General features: G+C 36.1%; 3 protein-coding genes across 3 annotated transcripts; all 3 read left to right on the forward strand.

The window, feature by feature from the left end:
• The first annotated feature begins 3085 nt into the window (after positions 1-3085).
• On the forward strand, positions 3086-11887 carry LOC149051733 (adhesion G protein-coupled receptor E3-like). Its single transcript, XM_089187156.1, has 19 exons — positions 3086-3164; positions 4282-4965; positions 5201-5445; positions 5523-5582; positions 6184-6379; positions 6762-6869; positions 7096-7183; positions 7388-7478; positions 7569-7618; positions 8343-8469; positions 8563-8666; positions 9022-9124; positions 9234-9384; positions 9496-9577; positions 9842-9908; positions 10322-10406; positions 10677-10801; positions 11094-11135; positions 11248-11887. The coding sequence occupies exons 1-19, from the start codon at positions 3104-3106 to the stop codon at positions 11389-11391; spliced, it is 2613 nt and encodes an 870-aa protein (XP_089043282.1). The 5' UTR covers positions 3086-3103; the 3' UTR covers positions 11392-11887.
• Positions 11888-15636: 3749 nt separating this feature from the next.
• On the forward strand, positions 15637-20931 carry LOC149051734 (C-type mannose receptor 2-like). The gene is made up of 5 exons (XM_089187119.1): positions 15637-15825; positions 17446-17481; positions 17812-18177; positions 18862-19278; positions 19912-20931. Exons 1-5 carry the CDS (start codon positions 15762-15764, stop codon positions 20415-20417), a joined length of 1389 nt encoding a protein of 462 aa, XP_089043245.1. The 5' UTR covers positions 15637-15761; the 3' UTR covers positions 20418-20931.
• LOC149051735 (uncharacterized) lies at positions 20913-23739 on the forward strand. The gene is made up of 2 exons (XM_089214657.1): positions 20913-21132; positions 21476-23739. The coding sequence occupies exons 1-2, from the start codon at positions 20913-20915 to the stop codon at positions 21619-21621; spliced, it is 366 nt and encodes a 121-aa protein (XP_089070783.1). The 3' UTR covers positions 21622-23739.
• The last annotated feature ends 1084 nt before the right edge of the window (positions 23740-24823 follow it).

Consider the following 24823-nt stretch of genomic DNA (forward strand, 5'->3'; position numbering starts at 1 on the left):
TAGAGTATTTAGATCCTCTGTATTTAAACTATGATAGGATCGATAGGTCAGAACCAGCAGTCTTTTAACATAATACAAAGAAATGGGATTCCATTGCCTCAATTTCATGATCTCATCAGCTGGAGTGGTCATAGGTAGCTTGCAAACAATCCTTAGTGCTCTCATATGAATACGAACGATATTAACGATATTAACGATTCCCTCTTTATCAAATGAGACAAACGAGAACGAATTTTGAGTGATATAACTAAGCCAAGCCTGCCACCGTCATTTTGGATCTCCGCCTGGGTAGATTTAAGTCACGTGCTAGGCAACATATAATCAATAACAAGAAAGAATTTCATTTCAGGCCTATTTATCAATTTTGTGGCGTGTAACTTTCGCATTTTAGTACGTTGTATGTATGTTGAATCTTCAAATTGTCTTAAAACTTAAAAGAAAATTGTTCTTTAAAAATTCACTGAAAATCGGTAGCTAAAATTGTTTGTTTAGGTGTTATTTGATTTTCGTGTTAACTTGTAATTTCGTCAGTCGCCGGCATCTTTTGTTGCTTCACACAGGAAAAACATACGCGACGAAACGTAATGATCAATTTTGTCCTCAACCTCACGCCATAACAGAAAAAGCTTTTGAACATCTGTAAACTCCGAGCGCTTCGCAGTAAGTGATATTTTCAATGAATCTTCGGATTGTTCTCAAGTTCAAGGATTGTAAATTACAATTTCATGAAAAACGAAGGTTGTTCTGTTATTTTAGCGTGAATCCTTGCATGCCTGCCAGTCGCTGGTGCCGCTTGTTGAAACTAAAACGAAAAAAAAAAACTCTTTTAAGATTATCATTGGCTTCTTTTTCCCCCCACCACTATTCTTAGCAACAAAGGTCGCCATTTCGTCTGTTTATTGCTCGCCAAAAACTATCAAATGCACTCAAAAGCCTAAAATCTAAAAAAAGTTTATAGGAATCGACCAATCGAGCGAGCGAGCGAGCGAGCGTATGCCATTCCCCACATCGCATCTATAACTCGCTCTTGCGCATGCGCGCAATTCACGAGTTAAAAATGGTAACATGAACCTTCAACGCCAGAGTGGTTGCGCATAAAGAATGGGAGTGGTCTGGACAATATCAACATGAGAATAAAGATAAAGACAGACACGGACTCCCCATGTAGCTCTTGTGGTCGCGTCGCATTATCGCCTTCAAATTGTACTTTTGCTCTCGCAAGCATGCCTCTAAAGGATTTGATTTTTTTTGCCAACGGTCGACAGGTGTTTTTAGCTATATAGAAGCGCGGTCGTAACATTTCAGATTCGCGCGTATATCTAAGGTATAGAGGGGTGGGAATGAAGGAATTCTTTAAATTTATGCAAATCGCATGATGGGTTTTTCAGCTGTCTTCGCATTTTGAGAAGGCTTTAGAAATATGGACCAAAAAAACAAAATACGTGTATTGCACAAAGATAGCAACCTTTCGAAATAACAAGGGCTCTAACTGGTTAAAGGGCATTTAATTATACGATGAAAATGCAGGGTAAGCAAACTTCAGCAGCAATTCCGATTTTAATTTCGCCACGAATTTTTCGGATCTATTTGAATTCCCGTGCCTAAGAAAAACAAAAAGAAAACGAGCTATTTGAAATCAGTAAGCCTGCTGCATGTAGCCGTGTATTCCTACCATACATGTTAATTACATAATAATAATAATACTAATAATAATAATAATAATAATAATAATAATAAACTGTACTTAAGTACGATCACGTAGTGAATAAGGAAAAAGGTAGAAAATTTTTCGTCTTTCGAATGCTTGCATAAAATATACCTAATTCATAAAGAAATCAATGTTAAATCAAACATATCAACACGACTGACAACTTCGACGGAGCTGTTTAAGATTATTATTCCGCAAAAAAAAATGTTTTGCATTGATATTGTTTCAGTCCATGTGTTTTCCTTTATTCTAGACCATTTTTAACACATTTCGAAAAGCCCTAAGGGAAGTCTGAAACAGCTGTTTGATGACAAAAACATTTAGTATTAGCTTTTAGGTATTAAACCGTCAATATTTAGGAAACGGTTAACGGAATTCTGTTTAGAACTATTATGCCCGTGTTCAAAAACAGTAAATTATTATTATTATTATTATTGTTATCCCAACAAAGTGGTTTGCAATTTAAGATCGCAATGAACACAGTTGTATATGAAGAGAATTCTTTGTTATTTATTTATTCTTTTTCAGGATTTAGTTTTTTTCGAGTCAAATAGGCCTATTGCGAGCATTTCTTAAGCGATAAGGTCGACTGGGTATGACAATACCAGTTGTGTTTTTAGGTCTTCGAACGCATAAAGTCGGTCTTCCCTTAAAAAATCCTCCTTTTCCCTCGCGGGTGAAAAATAATGACCGGTCTTTTACCATATTCCGCGTGACTAAAATCCCTAAGTTCTAACATTACAGATTCTTCATTGTTACTGAAATAATTATTTAGATATATTGGCGACGAAAACAGGGAACACTCATATCTAGCGAATCAAATTTTTAACTCTGAGAGTTTTTGAACTTAAATAACTAATTTAGCTTTGGTGAGCAATTATCTCCATTTATTGTTCCAAGAAAAGGAAAACGTCACATATTTTGTCAATAATACCTTCTAGTGCGTGGCACGTGCAGGTAAGATCTTCCGCTCTGCATTACTTAGCGAGGATCGTTAGAAAAAGCGAACAAAAAATATCACAAGTGGAGGCGTAATTGTTTCGAAGCAACTCTTGTGATGCTAGTGCTCTTAACAAAAACCTAATTCGAACCTTTAACTTTCGAATGAAGCATTTGCGTGAAAAGTTAGTTTCGTACCTGTCATATTTTTTACTCGAGTAAAAAGGCTTACTGCGACTAAATTTCGGCCGAAATACCCAACAAAAATAATTTGCATGACAATCATTTCCCGCAGTGCTTGTAAGCACCGAGTAAACGGCTGGTTTTTGCTAAAAGGAGAGTTATCAAGCCTTGGGTTTATATTGGCAAAAGATATTTCCGACCGATCTTGGCAATTATCTAGAAGTGTTGCATTTGGTTTAGCTTACAGGAACTAAACTCACCCAACGCAAACAAATGATGATGATGAGAAGCTGCCAGTTGTGGGGAACACTCCTGTTATCAATAGCTTTGTTGAGTGAGTATCAAAGCTCCTTTTAAAAGATTGATTTCATTTAGAATGCAGCCTAAGCGCACTCCGAGGAGTCCATCTCATGGCTGCCCTTTGAGAATTCTTAGAAATAAAATTTAGCGCAAACAAAGACCGCTAAAACTTAGAATAGTTTCAGATTAGCCTGTGTGGCAGATGGGCCACACAGGCTTTTTTCAGGAGGCCATGACGAAATATTATAGGGGATGTATTTCATGGAGCCATTTTACCTATGTATTATTGAGATACATGCTTAAAGCCTGTTCTAACTCGTGTGTCTATCATGAAAAAGTGAAGCTTCAGCGCAAACATGCAAGTTGCGATGGGATATTTTAAGCCCAGGTTTTTTTTCTAATTTAAAGATATGCAAATTCTGTAATGATTAAAAAGATAGTCGAAATTTAGATCGCCTCTCACCCCTCATAAACTACCGAGCCTGAAAGCTTAACAATACCATTTCAAGTCTTTGAAGTCTTATTTTCTCGTTAAAAATTTTTAAGAGTCAGATTTTCCTAGGTATTTAATTTTTCATGAATCTGTAGACAATATCTAAGAGGGCAACTTCGTCATGCGGAAATGTTCTTTACAGCTAAGGATGCCCTTCTGTATTTATCAATTCCTAAGCTGCAAAACGTAGTTGTGGAAAGAAGGCTCACTCTTTAATCTTACAAGGGCCGCCTACCTTAGCTAAAGTAACAAGATATAAAAAAAATCGAAGTAAATCGACAAAAACATGGATAAATAAATATAAATAAATGGTGCCAGTGATACAAAATAGGATGAAATACTGAGATACATTTCACGTATCGAGAAAGTTGGTTTGTAAAGAAACCGCTTTGTATTAACTTGTATATTCGAAACCTCTGTCAGCTTCGCGGTAGTTGAAGATTCGGCTCGAACGAAATGGTGCTTGCAATTACTCTGCCATAATGGTAGTTTCCATGAAAATTATATTCAGCAGTTTTATGCAACAGTGGTATAAAGCTGTTTAATTGCGCAAGAAAGGTCTTGCAGTACCTTTGTATTTTTCATAATTATCGTCATAATTATTTTTATATTTAATATTCTTATGTTTTTCGTTCTGTTCTTGTTTTTGTTGTTTCAGGTTTTGTACTAAGTGGAAATGATTGCAATTGGGATTACTGTAAATCAGAATGTGAAAGTAACGATTGTAACCAAAATTGCACGGCTAACGCGTGTAAACTGAACTGCAGCGGGAGCAATTGTAAAACACAAAAGTGCGAAGGTAGCGGAAATGCATGTGAAATGAATCTAAAATGTAACAGTAAGGACTGTGACCAAACCTGCGAGGCTAAAGAATGTAAACTGAACTGTAGTGGGAGCAATTGTAAAACACAGAATTGTCTAGGTGAAGGAAATGTATGTGAAATGGATCTAGAGTGTAACAACCAGTATTGTGTACAAATCTGCAAGGCTAAAGAATGTTATCTGAACTGCAGCGGGAAAAACTGTAAAATACAAAAGTGCCAAGGTGGAGGAAATGTATGTGAAATGCATCTAGAATGTAACAACCAGGATTGTGAACAAATCTGCGATGCCGAAGTATGTAACCTGACCTGCTGCGGGAGAAAATGTAAATCACAAAGTTGCACGGACAAAGTAGAGGTGTGCAATACGCATTTTAACGCTAACGATTGTAGACAGATGTGTGACGGTCACTCCATCACTTCAGATTCACACACGTCGAATATCGTTACATCTATTGGGACTTCAACAATTCGAGTATTCGCAACTAAAATTTCAACAGGACATGGAACAGAAGCTTACAGTGAGTACAATAACGCTTTGAATACTTAATACACTCTTTTTGTTTTACGAAAAAGTGTTTAAGATTCTGAAAAAGAAATGGAAAATATTTTCTTTTAAACTTCGTTGCGCCTTACCATAGCGTCAATTTTATTTTAACAAGTAAATGTTCTTCAACATTCAGCTCTATTGCAATCAATGTCGCAGTCACATTTAGCATTATTAATCTTACCGTTACCATCATCTTCATCACACAGCATCATTGGAAGCAATATCAACAGCAGGGGCATCTTCATCAGCACTATCACCATCATCATCAAAGCCAACAGCAACATCATCATCAGGATCATCATCAGAAGCATCGTCGGAAGCAGTATCAGTAGCAGCATTAGTATCATCATCATTATTGTCATCATCATCGGAAACATCGGCAGCAGGATCAGCATCGTCTCCGTCTCTACGGACACCTCTGACGCCGACGTTAGAAGTCATTAAGAATCTGGTGAGCAAAGTAATCCTCTCAAGCTTTTTATTTACAACATTTTTGTTCGCCAACTTTACTGTCTTTCTTTATCTCAGGCAAAGGATTCCGTTTCCAAACTAAAAGGAGAAGAAATCAGTAGAATTAGGCCTTTGAGGGTATGAATTTACTAATTGCTTATCTTTTATGATTAAGCCACTTAGTTTATATGAAATGCACAAGGATTAGAAAGAATGACCAATGCATTGCAGCAGTTTCTGAGCTTGAAAAAAAACTTAGAGTCCATTCGAACAAGAGCAAACAAGACCGTACCATTCTCGTCATCGTCATCATTATCGTTATTATAATTATTATAAAAGTATCATCGTCACTATCGATATTAATATTATTTCTAAGGCATGAACTGGCGTGAGTGAAAAAAATTGATTCCCGAAATAGATAATTCCGACTTCTTGGACGAGTTTTTGGACACTTCTTTACCGTGTGCACATTCTATTCACCATTTGGCCATTTTGCTGGATTTTTTTTTCTTTTATCCATTTTTGGTCTAGTTCATTTCTTTTTCAATTTTTTTTTTCATAATCTAAGTGGAGTAGACGAAATATGGGCCTTGCTAGCATACTTTGCCGTTACTTCAAACTGTTTTGTTTAAATGTTCGACCACGATCAAGGGTTCTGCGGCTCAATACTCATGGGACACTGACACGGATCCAAATTTGTAGAATCTTACTTTAACAGAAATATGTTATGTGATTACAGGAGGCTGCGTGGATTTTTGAAGACTTCATCACCAATATCCAAATCCTCCAAAAAGCTCTTACCAAAGAAGAAATCAAAATAACAAGAAATTCCATCTTTAGGGTGGCAGTCGCCTTGGAGGTATTCGCCCTTAATTATGGCAAACACCAAATGATTGGAGCGAATTCTTCAATGGAGATAAACAGCCGAAAACTACGTGAGTCAGAGCATGATTATTCGTTCGGATTTGAAATAATCCATTACCTGTTTATTGACCGACACAGTGACCAATGACATAACGGTTGCTTTCATGACTTAATTTTTTTTGCATGAGACCTGTTGAGCCAGATCAAGCCAGTTCATCCCTCCCACTTACCTTTATTTTTATCAATCATAGTGATAATAGACAATTTTTTCGGCGATTTGAATGTTCAAAAGCGTTCAAACCTCAACTTTTATAAGATTATGTGAAGAATACATAGCTTTCAAGCAAGTATAATTATCATATTAGGATTATGACTTACTTTCGGACCAACACGAAAAATATTTCCTCGAAAATGTGTGATTCTTAGTTCGTCTCTATTTTTTTTCCCCGTCAGTGTTGGCTATACAAAAAACCTACCGCGAAAATGCTACTGACTTTAATCTTGGGAGAAAAGAACTTCAAACGAACCTGAAAGTTTCCTCTAAAAACTTTGCCAACAACGGTTTGTATTGACTTCAGTTTTTAAATCTTTTATGCGCTAGGACGAAGCACAATTTTTTATTCCTCTCCAACTTTTTTGCAGTTTTGAAATACATCTACAAATACATAAAAGTTTGTTTGTTGGTTTACATAATTTGTTTGATTCAGATATCCGCATTGGCAATTTGGATTTCATATGTCATGTCGTAGCCTGGTTTTCTTTGTTTTTTTGTTTTTTTACTTTTTAGTATCAGTGGTTGTTGGGATCGTGTACAAGGATCTCCATGAATTATTGATTACAGATCAACCCTTCAAAACTATAAAGAGCACCACAAGGTGAGGTTACCTCCTAAAGTTTCTGAACCCAATGCCCCTTCTATCGAAGATACACAAAAAGAAAAACTCGAGGAGTTGAACCTATAGGGTCGGCAAAACCCTATTGAGAGATAATTAGTCAGGCTCCCAGCTTGCTATTTTCATAAAAATGATTACTTTGCTTTAGATTAATCTGTTTCATACTGATATTCTATTCCTCCTAAGATATTTGGACTCCGGGATAACGGCCGTGGCTTTAGATCCAAATCCAGAAAAATTACAAGAGAATGTCATCTTAAGGTTCAGAAATCTGAAGGTAAGAACAGGATCAAAGGCAGTATCAATTGTTTTACGTTGTGATATTTATTCCGAGTATATGATTTCAATGTTTATATTTTGAGTATAGATTCACGAAGGAGCAAAGAAATGTATGTTTTGGAGTGGCTTAAGTGAAAGGTAACAGCTGGAATGTATTTTTCATCCTGTTCCAGGAGTAATTGATTCTTCATTCTAAAATTATGAATAAAAATGTGATGATTATTATACTTAAATGGGTGTTTTTCTAGGGTTATTATTAACCGTCAATAATTCCTTACTCGACTTTGAAGAGACTTTGAAACTTTCCCTACATTCTAAAAAGGCCTTTCAAGGTCAATTTGTTTGTTCTGAAAATGAAGGCAAAGACTGTGACTTTTTTTGGAAGGTTTTGTTGTTGCTGTTTTTTTTCTCTTTCTATGGCTATATCTATATATCCATCGCTTATAAATTCCTTCCATATATTTTATTATATGTTCATTGATTTGTTTGGTTTGTATATGTGTGTTTGTTTATTTCTGTGTTTCTAGCCTTGCTTGTTTTCTTGTTTGCTTTTTCACCCAAGCTGGGGTATATCAATGTTTGTGCATAGCCTGAATATTAGTATCATCAGCATACCATTTTCCTCAGTTTGGAAGTGCTGACTGTGGTCACTCAAAGGCTAATCCATGAGTGGCAGGGAGAACATGTCGACAAACGTCAAATTGGAAAGTACTCGACGATGTGTAAAGGTTATGAATCGGCGAAAGAAAGACAGAAAATAGACCCGTCGGTGCCCTGATGAGTTTTCAGGGTAGTTTCGATTTATATTGTGATCATTATTACTATTATTATTATTATTTCTATTTATTATTTTATTTTTTAGCTCAGGCAGATTTTCAGAGACAGGATGCCATGTGGTTACATCGAAAAGCAACTCAGAAGAAACAGTTTGCAGCTGCAATCATTTGACTAATTTTGCTGTCTTACTTGACTACAACGGTATTCCAGGGGTAATGAATTTCTTTTCACCTTACCCTTAGCATTGGTATAAAATTTCATTGGTTTAAGTAACGAATCTGCTGTCTCTTCATCTCTCTTCCCAGCTCACTTTGGAAGATGAAACTATTTATGAAATTATCACCAACGTAGGATTGTGCCTTTCCATTTTCGCGATTCTTTCGACAATTATTTTATATTCCTACCTCACGTAAGTACTGTAACCATACGCTCAAAGAATCAAGTCTTAGCATGACCTTAAATGATTTAGGACTCAGAACAGACAGGTTCTTTGAAAAAATATCAATTAAATTAAAAAGTATGTTGAATAATTAAAATAATAACAATAATAGCAGAATAACGATGATTAAAATGGAATAGGAGTAAATTAAATTTATTAGCGAAAGTAAGATGTTTAAACTAGTACGGTACAAAATTAATAGAATGCCTTGTCAAATATTTCTTCGTTTTGTTTTTGTTTCTGTCTGGTATTTGAGTTTTTGTTTTCTGTCTTTTTTTCTGTCTGTTTGTTTGTTAGTATTTTTATTGCTTGCTTCTTTCACTAGAGACGTCTGGCAACCTTTGACTCAAATACGATTGAGTCTTTTTGTAGCCCTTGGAGCTGGACAAATAATCTTTCTCGCCGGCATAAACGCCACAGAAAATACGGTAAGTATTTTATTTATCTATTCATGGTTTATTTGCTCTTTAGGTGCTTAAAAGATTCTTTAGAAAATAATATGAAAAACCGACAAAATTATTTTTTTCTCCCTCGCAGGCCCTCTGTGTCCTAGTAGCAGCTTCATTGCAGTATCTCCTGATGGCAGCTTTGTGTTGGGTGTTGGTGGAGGGAATTTATTCCTTCCTATTTGTTGTGAAAGTTTATAACATCAACACCAAGATTCATTTGTATCACTTCATATCATGGGGTATTTTTATTTCACTTGTTATAAATTATTGTAAGCTGCTGAATCGGAATCGCTTCAAAAATGGACGTATGAATTCTCGAGTTGCACTAACTTCATTCTACTCATGTTTAGGTTTGCCCATCATCATTGTTAGCATTTCAATAAGCATCGCTGCTGGAAAAGATGGAATTAAAAGCTATACCAGTGAAAAATAGTATGAGAAACAGTAAATAATACAGCTGCAGTTTCTTCTCTCTTCTTCCTCTTCCTTCTCTCTCATCCTCTCTCTCTTTTCTATTTAAATAATCAGCGTTTCACGACGCATTGCTGTTGTTAAGATCTCTTCCCAGTTTTCCTTTATCACTCCATTTGTTTTCACTTGGAGTCGCCTTGTTTTATGGTGCAGTTGTGTTTGATTTGTGTTATGCTCTGAAGATTATTTTCTGGAATTTAACTTTTTTTATATACTCGTTTCCAGTTGCTGGCTGTCCTCATCTAACAACCTGATCTGGATCTTCGTCACATTTGTAGCTGTCATTGAAGTTGTGAGTCTGTGTTGTTGTTATCATTGTTATTATTATTATTATTATTATTATTATTATATTTTATAATTGTAGTTATTATTATTGTTATTTCCTATACCAGGACTGCCTATTATTAGAGATTTTTATTACTAAACGTTTACCGTCTTTCAAAAGAATATCAACTCCAATTGATATTCCCTTGTGTTTTTCTAACTTCCATTCCTCTTGGCCTGCGTATGAACCAAGTAATAGCGTTGCGCAGCACAGGGTTCATGCTGCTCATTATAGAGACGTAGGAGCGTGTTGGTTAGCTGAAAACAGGGGGTTTCATTTTTTGTAAAGATTCAGAATTTTCTTTTTTCAAACGCTCGTAACAGGACGAATGACAATTTTTCTGTTTTCGGCGATATATTTAGTATTCCTTATTTTTTCAGCTCAACATTTTGATACTCGTCCGAGTAATAAAGGAGATGAGTACATTAACGCAACCCGCGGGGGAAGACAACCATTTACAGCAGATACGGGAAGTTTTCAAATTTAACATTTATTAGATAATTGTGGTAAACTAGTTAAAATTCAGGGGGGGAAAGGTAAATAATAACTAGTTTCTACAAGGACTCGTCGAGCAATGAAATAAAATTGTTGCCGCATTTAGTCTAGCAGTATTTACCTAGATTACACTCCCGTTCGTCTGCAACGATGAAGCAATACGATTTTGAAAAAAAAAGGTTATATCACTTTACAGAAAAAAACGGTTAATCGATCCTCTTCATATATTGTTCTCGTTATTTAGACTTGGCATTAAAACATGCTCGGTGATGATTCCACTGCTGGGTGTCACATGGCTTTTTGGTCTTTTGTTATCATCACACAAAGCTTTCGCCTACCTTTTCACCATTTTCAGCTCTACTCAGGTGTGCTTTTAATAAAAGTTAGTCTATAATTAAATTTTAGTAATCTGTTTACATACTTAAATGCTCAAACTACTCTTTTACCTAAAAAAGACCCTTTTGGTTAGATGATATTGCCTATTCAAAATAATTTACCCAACAGCAGACAATCTTTATTGGTCTACAAGATATGCGACTTGCTTTAATTCATTCTTTCGCCACCTTTATTGCGGTTTCATCTCAAACGATCATACCGTTATCACCTTTATCACCCGGATTACAAAAAGTGTAATACTGATATAAGTATCTGTTTCAGGGAATCCTGATTTTCGTTCTTCATTGTGCGCGGAACAGCCAGGTAAGATGAATATCAAACCGAGGATGTACATAAGACGAATTGTAAATTTGCTAGACATTAATAAAGGTTTTGGTGGTGAACATTTGATATTTGGTCGCCTGTTCATCTGCAGATTAGAGAGCGATTGAAAAGGAAGACGAACATTACTTTCCCATCTGCTGTAGATCATGGAAATTCTGCGAATAGGGGCCCACAAGTTAATCCAAGAAATGCCGGCGAAATGTGGGCGGTAGAATTGCAGTCTTTCAAAGAATAGTGCCATACAGTATTCAGTAATTTAATTTAAACGACTTTAAGTGATACTGTTTTTCCATCTGTAAAAATGAAAAATACACAAGGAAAAGCTCACAGGTTAATCCAAGTGATGTCGGTGATATGTGAGCAGTTGAATTGCAGTCTTAAAATAAGTTGGAATTTAAAAAAAAATTAGCTTAAATAACTGGATTCACAAGAGAGAAAATGAGAGTCGATTATCTAAAATCGTATCATACATTCAAGTCTCACTTGTTTAACACTAGTACACATTTTACTGTATTTCCTTTAAACCACTGTTTATTAATATATATATATATATATATATGATTTAATATTGGTCCACATTTTGAGTGCACAAGGTAACACTAAGCTACCTGTGAGAATACTAAATACGATCGTACTTTCGTAATAGCAGTGGTAAAAGTCAATTTTTAAATTTTTTGATTAATAAATTAATTAAATCAGCAGTTAAAATGATAAATAATTAAAAAAGAGTGAATTAACCACATCTTTTAGTAATCTGTTATATTTGTTCGCATGACGAGGCACATTGTACCCTGTCGAGTCACTTTTGACCACTTTGGATTAAAATCGGTGTATTGAGAAGCAATGAAACAAACTTCCACTGTCCCGTAAGGAGGACTGCCTCTGGGTTTTGGTCAATGCCCAGAGTAAACCAATACAGGGTGGAAGAGAAGGATCCGTCTTAACCACCTTCCCTTCGTTCTCTCCCCCCTAACCCCATCTCCCCAGGGGAAGATTCTAAGATGCCCAAGAAGTTCAACCACCCTCTTGAGTGAGTGTTTATGTTGCTCTGTTATGTTTTTGTCTGTTTTTTGGTTTGTTTCTTTAAATATGAAGCCATTGCCACGGTTGCCGGCGTGAATTCTAAGGAGGCACATGACACAAAATCTTCTGAGATGTTAAATAGTCCTTTCCACTGTGTGATTATAAGCCCGTTAGAGATAAGTTAACGCCCCTTTACGTGAGCCGCGCGCGCGGAAATTCATAACCCCGACATCCCCACTTCCCCCCACCTTTCAAAAGGGGAAGGGAGGGAGGGAGGGGGCTCGAGAGACCTAGTTACACCCATCTGTTTTGTGTCCTCTCGTTGCATTAGAAAGAGAATAGATGAGATATCAGAGCTTTGTGGCGATTCTTAAAGGATATTACTCCTGCAAGATATAAGTACAGACATATATCGAGGAGCACGAAAACTTTTCATCACCATTGCTCATAATTATTGATGCAACGGAATAAAGGTCAACACATTCGTCGTTGAGCAACAGAGATCGATACCTTTCACGTCTCATTTAAGCGAAATGACCCAGAGATGCTTCTTGTTATTCTCTCAATATAATGATAGTGTGATAATGAATGGTCTGCATAACCAATAATTCCAAACTAATGTATCCAAAATGACTTAAATAAATTAAAAGACAATATTTGAGTGTTCATGGAGAAGAGCAGGTGCGAAAGGTAAAGTAACGGCAAAGAAAGTTAAGGTAGCGTCATCATTTAAGTTGTAGGATCATTTTAAAATCAGTAAATTACTTCAAGTAGAAACATATTTGTTCCGTACCGGTTCGAGTTTTTTAAGCGTTCTAAAAACACCGAGAGTGTTATTTCAATAGGAAAGTAAACAAGGAATCTTAATAGTGAGTAAGTAACCGTAAGAATAACATTAGCAATTTTTGTCCTAATTGATACAAGATAGTTACTTTCTCGAGATTGGGGATATCACAACTATTTAATTTTTTTTGTCTGCCTGCATGATTGTGGATCGCAGTCTATTCTATCAAAAGAATTACGAATAACGAAATGAAACAGTTTCTTTCGAAATTAATTGATTATTTTGCCATGCTTAGTTTAAGCAGGTGCAAAGAATTTAACCTTAGAAAAGACGTCAAGAATTGACATGTCATTCAATTTCCTGCAAAATTTCTTCAGTAACAGAAGGATGATGTTGACTGCAAGCAACACACGCTAAAAGCTTATCCTTTCAGCAAGAGGGTGATCTTGAAAGGTTTACTAAAAAGTAATTTCAATCAATCTGATACTGCCAAACAGGGAAAAAGATCAGAATTGGGGTAACGTAATGCTGACAGAAAATCAACCCTCACAGAAAAAAAAGGAAATGTTGACGAAATTTTGTCAGATATTGGGAATAGTCCTATCATCAATGACTTTGTTGAGTGAGTTGTTTTTTACTCATTAACGGTTAATTTAACAACATTGAGAAAATAACCTCTAACCTACAGAATTCTGTGGTTGAATTCGAGAGAATGTAAACTTAGAGAACAAAAATACTTGTCATGTTATATGCTCCACTTGTCATAAGGATTGAGTTTCTTACCGAGAACGGTGACTATTTTTGTCGAACATAAATCTTTAATCCAAAATCCTTCACTAAATGTTACATTGTTTAACCTAACATTAAGACCAAAAAAATCGAAAATCTGAAGGAGATAAAGAGGTTTTAATTTGGTGGCCTCGTGGCATCGTTCAAGGATGCCGCCACCGCGCATGCACGAAAAACTTGATGTCCCGTATGGAAACCAAGGCGACGGCTGGGCGTTGACCAGCCGCAACAGGGTTATTACAGGTTTCGATTATGTTAACCCACTCCTACATAATATAACAAATAAATAAAGATAATGGAATGGATATTTTTGAGTTCCTTTTGCCATCAAGAAGTGTTTGGTTTCGATACTAAGCAAAATGATCTGGAACAATCAGCCACAATTATTTAATAATTATGCGACTTTAAAACTGAAGTGTTCGTTTTATTTCATTATTGCTGCGTCCTAATTGATGTTCGGTACAGCACCTTCGGTCAGAAGTAAGACAAGTAAAACAAGATATCACGCTGAAAATAAATGTACATGTATGACCTGAACTACGCAGAACGAAGCAGGTAATTTAGTGTTAACAACTGGGTTGAAAACGTAAATTAGCCACCGTAAAGGGTAAAAAAGCTGACGTTTCGAGCATTAGCCCTTTCGTAAGAGCGATTAGAGTCTCTGAATCGTTTTGGAATAATTTAAAATTTTTAAGAATGATAGAATTAATTATCTTAAAAATTTTAAATTACTCCAAAACGATTCAGAGACTGACACTATCTTTTTGCAACCCTCACTTATTTCATTCAAACGTGACAAAAACATAGGCAAATTTTTAGTCAGGAGTTCATTTCAAGCCAATGACCAATCTGAAACTTTTAAATGTGCTCGCTCACGATGCAAAACTCGTCCTTTCATTCATAACGTAGAGAAAATATCGGAACCGAAAAGATCCATTAAGATCATTGATCACTTTACGTGTACCTCCGCCAATGTTATTTACTGCATAACTTGCACTTATTGCAATAAGTTATACATCGGCGAAACAAGAAGACGACTGGGTGACCGATTCCGAGAACACCTTCGCGATGTGGAAAGAAATGACAAGGACGCATCCAAACCAGTCGCTAGACACTTTAATCTTCCTAATCTTTCTAAACAGCATATGGCAGTTTGCGGCCTTTCCTTACATTTAGGCAGTTCGGAAAGCCGTAAAACACTAGAACAAAAATTTATATTCCAAATCGGCACCCTTAATCCCCACGGAATCAACGAGCGCTTTTCATTCAACTAATTTATTCCTGTGTTCTCGTCACCATATTCCCACCAATGGCGTAGCTCCACTTTCTGCATATAAATCCACACACAACCCACAATTCCTCTAATCTCTCTGACGAAGGACTAACGCTCGAAACGTCAGCTTTTTTACCCTTTACGGTGGCTAATTTACGTTTTCAACCCAGTTGTTAACACTAAATTACCTGCTATACTCTCCCACCGACGCAGCACCACAGTTTCTTTAGAAACTAACCCCTTTATTCATTTGTGCAGAACGAAGTTCGTCATTTAATACTAAGTCATACATCTCATTTATGAAAATTAAAATAAAACAATGTGCAGAAGAAAGCGGAGTTTAGTTCGAGTAATTACTTCGCAAACGATAGTTATCGCCAAACTTGACTCATAAATTAATCTTAAAGAGTTAAAAAATTAACTGGTTAACGCTACATCATCTGCGCTATTACGAAAGGTAAAATTAACAAAGTTTTTTCTTGTCGCTATTTTTTTTGTTTTTATTGCACAAAACATCTTTCCGCACCTGGTGCAAAAAGCCATTAGACTTATTGGTGCGTTTATAAAGGGAAATAAATGTTGACTTACGTCATCAATTCAAGAAAGGATGTGTTTTGATGTCCATTACACTTGGCCTCCTATAAAGGGGTTTGAAATACACTGACATGTGAAGCAGAAGAGATGTCACCAAATCACGAACCAAAACAAGCATACTGACAACTGCTAACGGAATCTTATGATGAATGATGCGATGAAAGGGCTTCAATCCGGTAAAATGATCACAGCCCTTTCTTCGCTGAGTAAGTACAAGCCTTACTACATCGATTGATTATGCTTTGTAAAAGTAAAATTAGTAGTAAATACTATGATGAAGAAATGTAGCAGGACAGCCAGCGGCTTAGGCCAAGATCAAACCTGAAAAGGATATTTCAATTGGAGGTTATCAGCTTCTTGATAACAAAATAAGTTCAGATTGTGAACAAATGAATGAATAAGTAAGGTATAAAGTAAAAATAATGCAGGCGATATATGTGTTTTTTTAATTTTATTTTAGCTTCAAAACGATGCAAAATGATTTGAAAAGAACTCGACACAATGGCATATATAAATTATAACTATGCAGTTTTAAAAATGAAGTCGTCATTGTTATTCATAATTATTGTTCTGTCTTGACGGTTAGCAAAACAGTTTTTAGCACAGATATTTAGCATCAAAAAAACAAAAAAAGGCAAGTCACTATCCTCTGAAGCTACCTTCACAGGAAGTCATCGGGGAGATACGCATAAATCTATTGAGCGCCTGACAAAAGTTCGTCTTTCGATGAATAAAATACGAAATAGATTTCACCAGTCGAAATGAAAAGTATTTTGCGAAATGAAAAGGAAGTTTCGTTCGTTTGATTTGTAAAACGGGTTTTCCCCAAGCGGACACCGAAACCTCGTAGCAATAAATGAGTTATATATATAGATATGAACATATATATATTACAATATTTATATTTTGCATCGATCCCATGGCTGCAGCAGTATGTCATTATTCGTCGAATTCGATAACTTTATTTTCAATGAATTTTTATGTGGCTTCAGTTAAGCTTAAAAATGTTTAATTTAATTTCTAATCAATCGATCGAGACAGTTTTGAGGCGAAACTGGATCGTTTGCATGTCAATTCTCATTACTTTTGAACTCTTTCTTTTTCTTTTGCGGATGTTGCACGACAAAAATTTTAAAAAATATACGCACGGTATTCCCATAAAACTATCTGCAGACATCATCCAAATCTGTTTCAAGAACCGAACATTTTTCAACTAACAAATAATTGTTTAATTCATATTTTGACCTCTGAATGACTGGAAGAACGATGGAATCTTCATGAAAGGTTAGCTAAAGTTAAAAGAGTACGGAAAAGAAAGGCTTAGATGCACTAATATCAGCATCACAGTGGGTAGGCACGTGAAATCTTACCCGTTTGTTTGTAGCTCTCATCGAGTTACTGCGAGGCGCAATAGTGAAACCGGATACTTTTTTTTTTATAGGCTTCTCTTGTTGTAATTTATTGGTATGGGCTACACTTGAGAGGATCCTTTCGATAGTTTGAGCTTCGATGAATTACAAGACAACAAGCAATGCAGTTTATTTCTTTTTCTCCAACGACGCAAAAATAATAAATCACTCTTGAATTAGCAAATCCTATGTTCTGATTGGCTACCCAAGCAAGAAAGATGAACCTATCTTGCCAGACTTGTGAGAGTCCATCCAGTCACTTCACATGCTTAGACCAGTTGCATGCGAGTGGAAATGCATTTACTAATTTATTAGCAATTGTTTCACTTGAAATCAAGAAACACTTTCTCTATTTGTTTCAAATATCAATGCAACAAAAAAATCAATGCACATGTCTATTTTATTCCTCTTCTGCAGTCATTGTTACTCTAATGATGCAATGGAAAGGAACAGGTAAGACAGCGCCATTCCAACTTTAACATTTATATACCTAAAACAGAACTTAAAAAAGGAGAAATTCCGCTTGTGACACTAAACACGAACTGGAAACAAAACATGAAACTTAAAGAATAACACTACCACCACCCAGATCTCCCCAATTTCCATTCTTAAAGTCGAGATTCATTTCAATGTTTGCCTTAGGGAGGTAAAATGTTTTATCCTCATTGTTTATGAATAATATGGTTAATATAATAATCAATGCTCTTCGTCTCCACCATCATCATCATCATCAAAACTATCACTATTTCTATCATCAATATAATTTACTTATTTATTTTGTAGAAGAATGCCAGGAGACACGTTTCCAAACTTCCTGGTACACATTTTCGAAATGGGGAAGAAGTTGGCGGAGGAACAGAAAGGCGTGCGAATATCAGGGAGGTTACCTAGTTTCTATCGAAACTCAAGAAGAGTGGCAGTTTATCAATGATGAAATTCAAAAACGTTCTTCTTGGAATACTAGTGCGTGGCACATTGGTTTAAGATTTTGCAACAAGAACTGGACTTGGTTAAGTAGAGAAAAACTGAATATTTCGAAATGGCGAGATTCTGAGAATAAAAGTCGTGCGGAAATATCCAAGAATGAAAGCCTTTTTAGCAAAATTTCTCCGTCCGAAATCAACGCCTTCATTTGTGAAATGCCCGAAGGTAGATAATCATTTCACCAATAAAGTACATTACATGCTAAAGTATGCCCTCCTAGAATTGATCTGATGAAAATTTCTCTGGAAGATGAATTTTCCAAAAAATCAAGATACTGCTATTCTTTTCCTAGCGTTTTTTAATGTCCACACAAAAACACTTGAAAACACATACATGACTTCATGCGACCTGCTTACGCATCGATCTGTGTGTGCCTGCACGAACGCAATATTAAGCTCCAGTTAAGCATCGAAAACATATCCATATACTCTTCTGCTATATTTGTTTTGAATTTATTGAGACAGGAGACCTGGAAAAGAGGTTGCACGACACTATGACGTCATTCAACGTCATCGTTTTCAAAAAGCTTCGTTTAGAACTGTCCACACTAAAACGATATGCATGCGTATTCAAATGTTTGCACCTTTTCTCGAAGGAAAACGCATAAGAGAGGACGGGTTCTTAAATGACACTGATCAACAAGCTATGCAATATTACAATAACAATGAAAATGCTAATCATAATAACAATGAAAAATTCGTAATGATGATGAAGAAGCAAATAATTATAAAAATGATAAAGACACGCCATTCTATCGGCTGGTTTGTTTGTATCCTTGATTGCCCTTGTAGTTTTCTCATTATTACCATCACGCTCATTATTTTTATTATCATTGTTTTTATTTCATAGAATGCCCAATTATGTCTTTTCAAAACTCTTGGTATATATTCGCGAAAAAAGGAGACAATTGGACAACGGACAGAGGCATCTGCCAAAGTCAAGGAGGAGATTTGGTCTCCATTGAAACAGAAGAAGAATGGAATTTCATCGGTGACGAAATTCAAAATCGTATTACGATGTCTAACCGCTCACGTGCTTCTAAACATCATTCTCGTTATGATAAATGGTACATTGGCTTGGAGAAAAAAGGTGAAAATTGGACTTGGGTGAATGGAAAACTTGTGAACATATCTAAATGGGCAGGCGAGCCAGAGTGTGGGGGAACTGTGGCTCACATATGCAAGCAGACTATTAATGGTACCCAGAGCCTATTTTGTGACATCCCTAGTTCTGAGAATTTAGCTTATATTTGCGAAATTCCCATAGGTAAGAAAAAATTACTCTTATTTTTGTTACTAAATTAAGTAAAGGTACGCTAAAAGCGCTCATGAACCGTAATGCAAATATTACCTAAGTTTTGTATACTTACCATTGCTGTTATAGTAAACCGAACTCATGGAGCTTCTGGCAATCAGGATAAAATTTTCACGTGGACAAACATTTCACGATTTCACGATAGATATTTCCCACTATTGGTCTTGTGGACAACAAAAAGGCAGCAGATGCATGATTTGTGACAGTTTTGCACCTAACAATTACTTTGACCCCGTATCAATAGTAGTAATACAATGCGATAGAGAATATTCAGAGTACAGTATATACTGACTATTATGAGCCAGTCAACGGAGAAAGCGATTCAATTATTTGCCGTCCTTTCCCGAGTTTAGAGTTATTTGTAAAACGCGTGAAGACAGTTTAAGGACTAAATATTAAAAAAAAAGTTCAAGATAAAAAAAAACTGAACTAATTTACTTCAACGAAAATAAATTGAACTTAAAATGTAGTATAGAAAACAATATGGGAAAAAATTGTTTCTGAGAACATTTCTTTAGTAATTATTGTTGGCGTTATTTGTGTCGATTTCAGCTGCACCACCATTGTTCTCATTCAAAATTGCAGAAAAATCTTCACCATCCGAATCTATAAGGCCACAACCCACTCCATCGCCAGTTCTGTGGTCATCATTGTTTCCATCGCGTTCGCCGTCACGATCACCGTCATTGTCTGTGTCGCAGACGCCGTCGCAGTCGATGCCTCAGTTTTTGTCTCTGTCGATGTCTCAGTCACCTTTTTTACAGTCACCTCAGTCACAGTCTCAGTTTCCTTCGTTGCGGTCACCTCTTCACTTGCTTTCGTCCGTGCTCTCGCCATCGCAGTCATTTTTGCCATCGACATCATCATCGGCGTTGCAGTCAACAAGGATTCAAAAGCTGGTGTGTAATTTTTGTTTTTTGTTTTGTTTTTTTACTTTTAGGATCCTCATACTCTATAATTATAACTGTTATTTCCCTTATTTACCTCAGGCGGCGGAATATGTTTCTAAACTTAGCAGAATGAATATCACCAACGCCAGTTCCTTACAGGTATTTCATTCTTCTAATTTCTATACGCAGTTATGGAACTGAAGTTCCAGTCAGCTTGTTTTGAATGTTCAAACGGAATCCGCAAATACGAATTTTCATTAAGCGTATAAATCATTTTTGTTTGTTTGTTAGTTTTTCTGCTTTCGTCTCATATTGCTCGTGGCAGTAACAGATTAATGGCTCATAACTTTTTACTTGATTAAGACGTTAACCTGTGTAGTTTTTCTCGCCTGTAAGAAAGCTATTTTAGGAATTTTTATAGATAAATTATCGTTATCAGTATTATTATTATTATCGTAATTACCAGTATGATTGTTATTTTTTTCTTTAATTCGTAGACGAAAACTGAATAATCTATCCTCTAAGTGAAATATTTTGATTTCCTGGTCTAGTCGATCTTTAACCTGTGCACATGCATTTGTGTCTGAAATTGGTTGGCTCTCTCGCTTGAATAATTTTCTTATCTATTTGTAATGATTTTTTTTTTATTTTCTTACCACAAATGCTTAGCACCTTACCTAAAAAAAAAAATATTTCATGTCATTACAGGAAGCGATAGCGGTTTTGGAAATATTTATCACAGGTATTAAAAACATCACAAAAGCTCGTAACCGCGCCCCTATAACAGATGGGATTGAGACAAGAAGAGGATCCACTTTTAAAGTTGCTATCGCCTTTGAAGAATTTGCTCTTAAATACAGCAAGCTCCACCTGACTGGAACAAGGTCCTCACAAGTGATCGACAGCCAGACAATGGGTGAGTTTAAACAGCGTATAATCTATAGGCCTTGATGATGTAGTAAATTGATATAGGTTACTGAATGCGAAGCTTTATTGCTGGATCAATCGATCCATTCAGTCCTTCCATTGACTATTTGTGTTCATCAATCATTATGGAATTGGATGATAATATCCAGCGGTCTGAACCCTTCAAAATGCTGACGTCTTGTCATCAATTATTTTACAATATTTAAAGGATTGCGCTGTTGAGAGGTAAAGTAAATAAAATCGTTTATGCGACTATGATATACAGACTGTATTTTCAGTCCAGCAAGTGTCGTGAAATTATTAATACCATCACCTGTTGCTTTTTTCGTTAGTGCTGGGTATTCATAAAGCCTACCACCAAAATGCAAGTGACTTCTACTTTGAGGATGAAGAATCGCAAGGAAACATAAATGTTTCCTCTGCAAATTTTGCGAAATCCGGTTGGTATCGACTGCAGTGTTTACTCCTCAATGGATAAGTACAATTCCCTGTATTTCCCTCACAAATTTAAATGGTACTGAAGTACAGCTGCGCATATACATAGTTCTGAGTTTGTTTGTTTGTTTACACAGTACATTTGATTCAGTTATCTGAAGTTTCATGAAAGACCATGTTCTGGCTTGATTTTCTTTTCTTCCGCAATTTCTTTTTTTAAGTTTCACTGGTTGTTGGGATTGTGTATAAGAATCTCCACGAACTACTGGACACAAATCAAACCATCAGAAATGAAGCAGGCGAAGCCACAAGGTAAATTTTAACTTCTCTAAACTTTTAAACAAATTGTTTCTTCCGCGGAAAACAAAGAAATGCATTGCATTCAACCAACAAAATTTCTTAAATTTTTCAAAGCAGTATTTCGTGGTCCCTGTGTGAATCAATTACTATTTTTGGTGTCAAGGAAATCAGCTTTAAGTAACACAGTAAGAGCTCCTTGGTTACCATGGTTACCGTATCGTCAAAAATTGTCTAAAAATTATATTATTCAAAATATAGAAAATTATGATTTTCTTGTCTTTTTTTGACAGGTATTTGAACTCCAGGATAATGGCCGTGGCTATGGATCCAAAACCAAACAAACTGGAAGCGAATGTCATGTTAAAGTTTAGAAACCTGAAGGTAAGAACACGATTAAAATTGGTATGAATTGCGCTACATTGTGTTTATTTATTCCAAGGAAATAATACACATTTTCAGGTTGATGAAAGAGAAAAGACATGTGTATTTTGGAGGGGCTTTAGCAAAAGGTAACAAGCTGAAATATATTACTACCTTGTTCTAGAAGTTATGCAAGCTAATCTTACGTAATCTTTGTTAACTGCTATGAATTTTTTGTTTGTGAAGGAAACACCAATCAGCTCTTGCAGCAGGAAAAACCAAAAAAATTTCAACAACATACGAGTGGAAAAGCCCCCAGTTGATTATTATGCCGGCATGACTTTCCCTTAAGTTATCAATTATCCGTCACTGTCAATCTGATACTTCATGTTTTGAAACCATTTCTATCTGCATTTTATTCGTTTTCATTTGCGGTTGTCGCCTTTTTTCGCTTCTGCCATCGTCTTACATATTGTTGCTGACAAAATCGTTTTGTTTACCGTAAAAGTAAAAGTTCGCCTTTTGTTTTTTTCTGTTTTTCCGTTATTCAATTTTCTTCACATAAGGTAAGATTCAGTTGTGTTTTACTAGCCTGGATCGTCAATATACCTTTTCATCACATTGTAACAGTTAGAATATCAAAGCCGACTTCATGAGTAGCACGTATCAATTACTGAATAAAATGGAAAGTGGTCAACTTGGTCTCGAGGCTACGATTATAATGAGGAAGATCGCAAGTTGACCTTTTGGTAACCAAAAGTCTTCTTCAAAATTTTTTTTATAATATTATTGTTATCGTTTTAATTTTGTTGTGTTATTTTTTTTTTAACGTTGTCGTTATTTTTCCAGCTCAGAAGGATTTTCAGGGAGAGGATGCCATGTGGTTGCATCGCAAAGCAACACAGAAGAAACAGTGTGCAGCTGCAATCATTTGACTCATTTTGCTGTCTTACTTGACTACAACGGCAGCTCAGGGGTAATGGACTAATGTTTACCTTACCTTCACTGGTGATAATACAATTCCATTCAGGTGATTGACACATTTCTAATTCTTTTCATGCCATTTATGAAGCAGCTCACTGAGGAAGACGAAACTGTTCTGGAGTTTATCACCTACGTGGGATTAAGCCTGTCAATCATAGGAATAATTTTGACAGTTATTCTATATTCCTTCCTTACGTAAGTGCTACAGCCAGAAATTTTGAAACTTTATATTATTTTAAAGATGTCAGACGTAAGTAAGACCTCTTCGCGAAAAGACCGACACTCAGTCAATGCATATTGAAATAACTACCTGTTGGAACATAAAGTTACTTTCCTTTTTTTTGTTCGGTTTTGTTTTTGTTTTAGTCTGCTTGTTTTTATTTGTTTGTTTCTCTAGAGATGTTCACCAGCCTCTGTCACAAATACGATTGAGTCTTTCTGTTGCCCTCGGAGCTGGACAATTTATTTTTCTCGTCGGGATAAACGCCACAAAAAACAAGGTAAGCGACTTCTTCATCCATTGATGAATATTTTTTTAACGAGACTCAAGACGAGCATTAAGAAGTACACCAGATCTCTGAAAAGATGCATGAAAAGTAGTCAACTTTTTTTCCTCTCTCTCAGGCCTCTTGTATTACAGCTGCAGCTTCCATGCAATATTTCCTGATGGCTTCGTTCTGTTGGATGCTGGTGGAGGGATTTTACCTCTACCTCTTTGTGGTGAAAGTTTACAACATCACCGAAAAGATGCACATGTATCACGTCATGTCATGGGGTATTTTCATTTTACTTGTTTTGAATTGTTTGACTTCATGATCACCTGAATCGACTTGCATTGACATCCTACCTATGTTTAGGTTTACCCATCGTCATGGTTGGTATTTCATTGTGCATCGCTGCTGGGAAAGATGGAATAGAAAGCTTCACTAGTGATAAATAGTAAGAGAATCCTTCAACATTAGATCTTTTTTCTCCTTCTCCACATTTCCTGTCTCCCACAAAAATGTATTTTTTTTAAAGTACAACTCTTTTTGCACAATCTTGTGTTTTTAGTTCGTTTTCATTTCGTAGATTTTTGTGTCCCTGTGTTTTTATCCAGGTTTTGTGTCCTTGTCTCTGTCTCTCGTTCTGTCTCCCTCCCTCCCTCTCTTCTCTTTCTCTGGGTTACTGGGTTAGAGGATTATTTGCAGCAAAAATATGTTTATCTTTTTTTCTCTCCGTTTCTCGTTTAAAGTTGCTGGCTATCCTACACAAACAACCTCATCTGGATATTCGCCGCATTTATGGCTTTTGTTGAAGTGGTGAGTCTACAATTAGTCAGTCCCTCCCACTTTCCTTTTTAATGCCAAAACTGACCACCGGTGGAGATCGTCTCTCTTGTTCCCATGCTTATTACAAAACGAAAAGCACATTTCTGTTTTCGACCACCAGGCTCAAAGCTCACAATATTTTCAACTCCATTTACGCCCACAATGTATTCAGCATTACTCGTCTTAGCAACAACCACTCTGCCGATATTTGACATTCCTTGTTTGTTTCAGCTCAACATTTTGATTCTCGTCCGAGTCATAAAAGAGATGACCACGCTCGTGCAGCCTATG

This window comes from Pocillopora damicornis, chromosome 1 (genome assembly GCF_964200805.1).
Source record: "Pocillopora damicornis chromosome 1, jaPocDami1.2, whole genome shotgun sequence".
NCBI lineage: Eukaryota > Metazoa > Cnidaria > Anthozoa > Scleractinia > Pocilloporidae > Pocillopora > Pocillopora damicornis.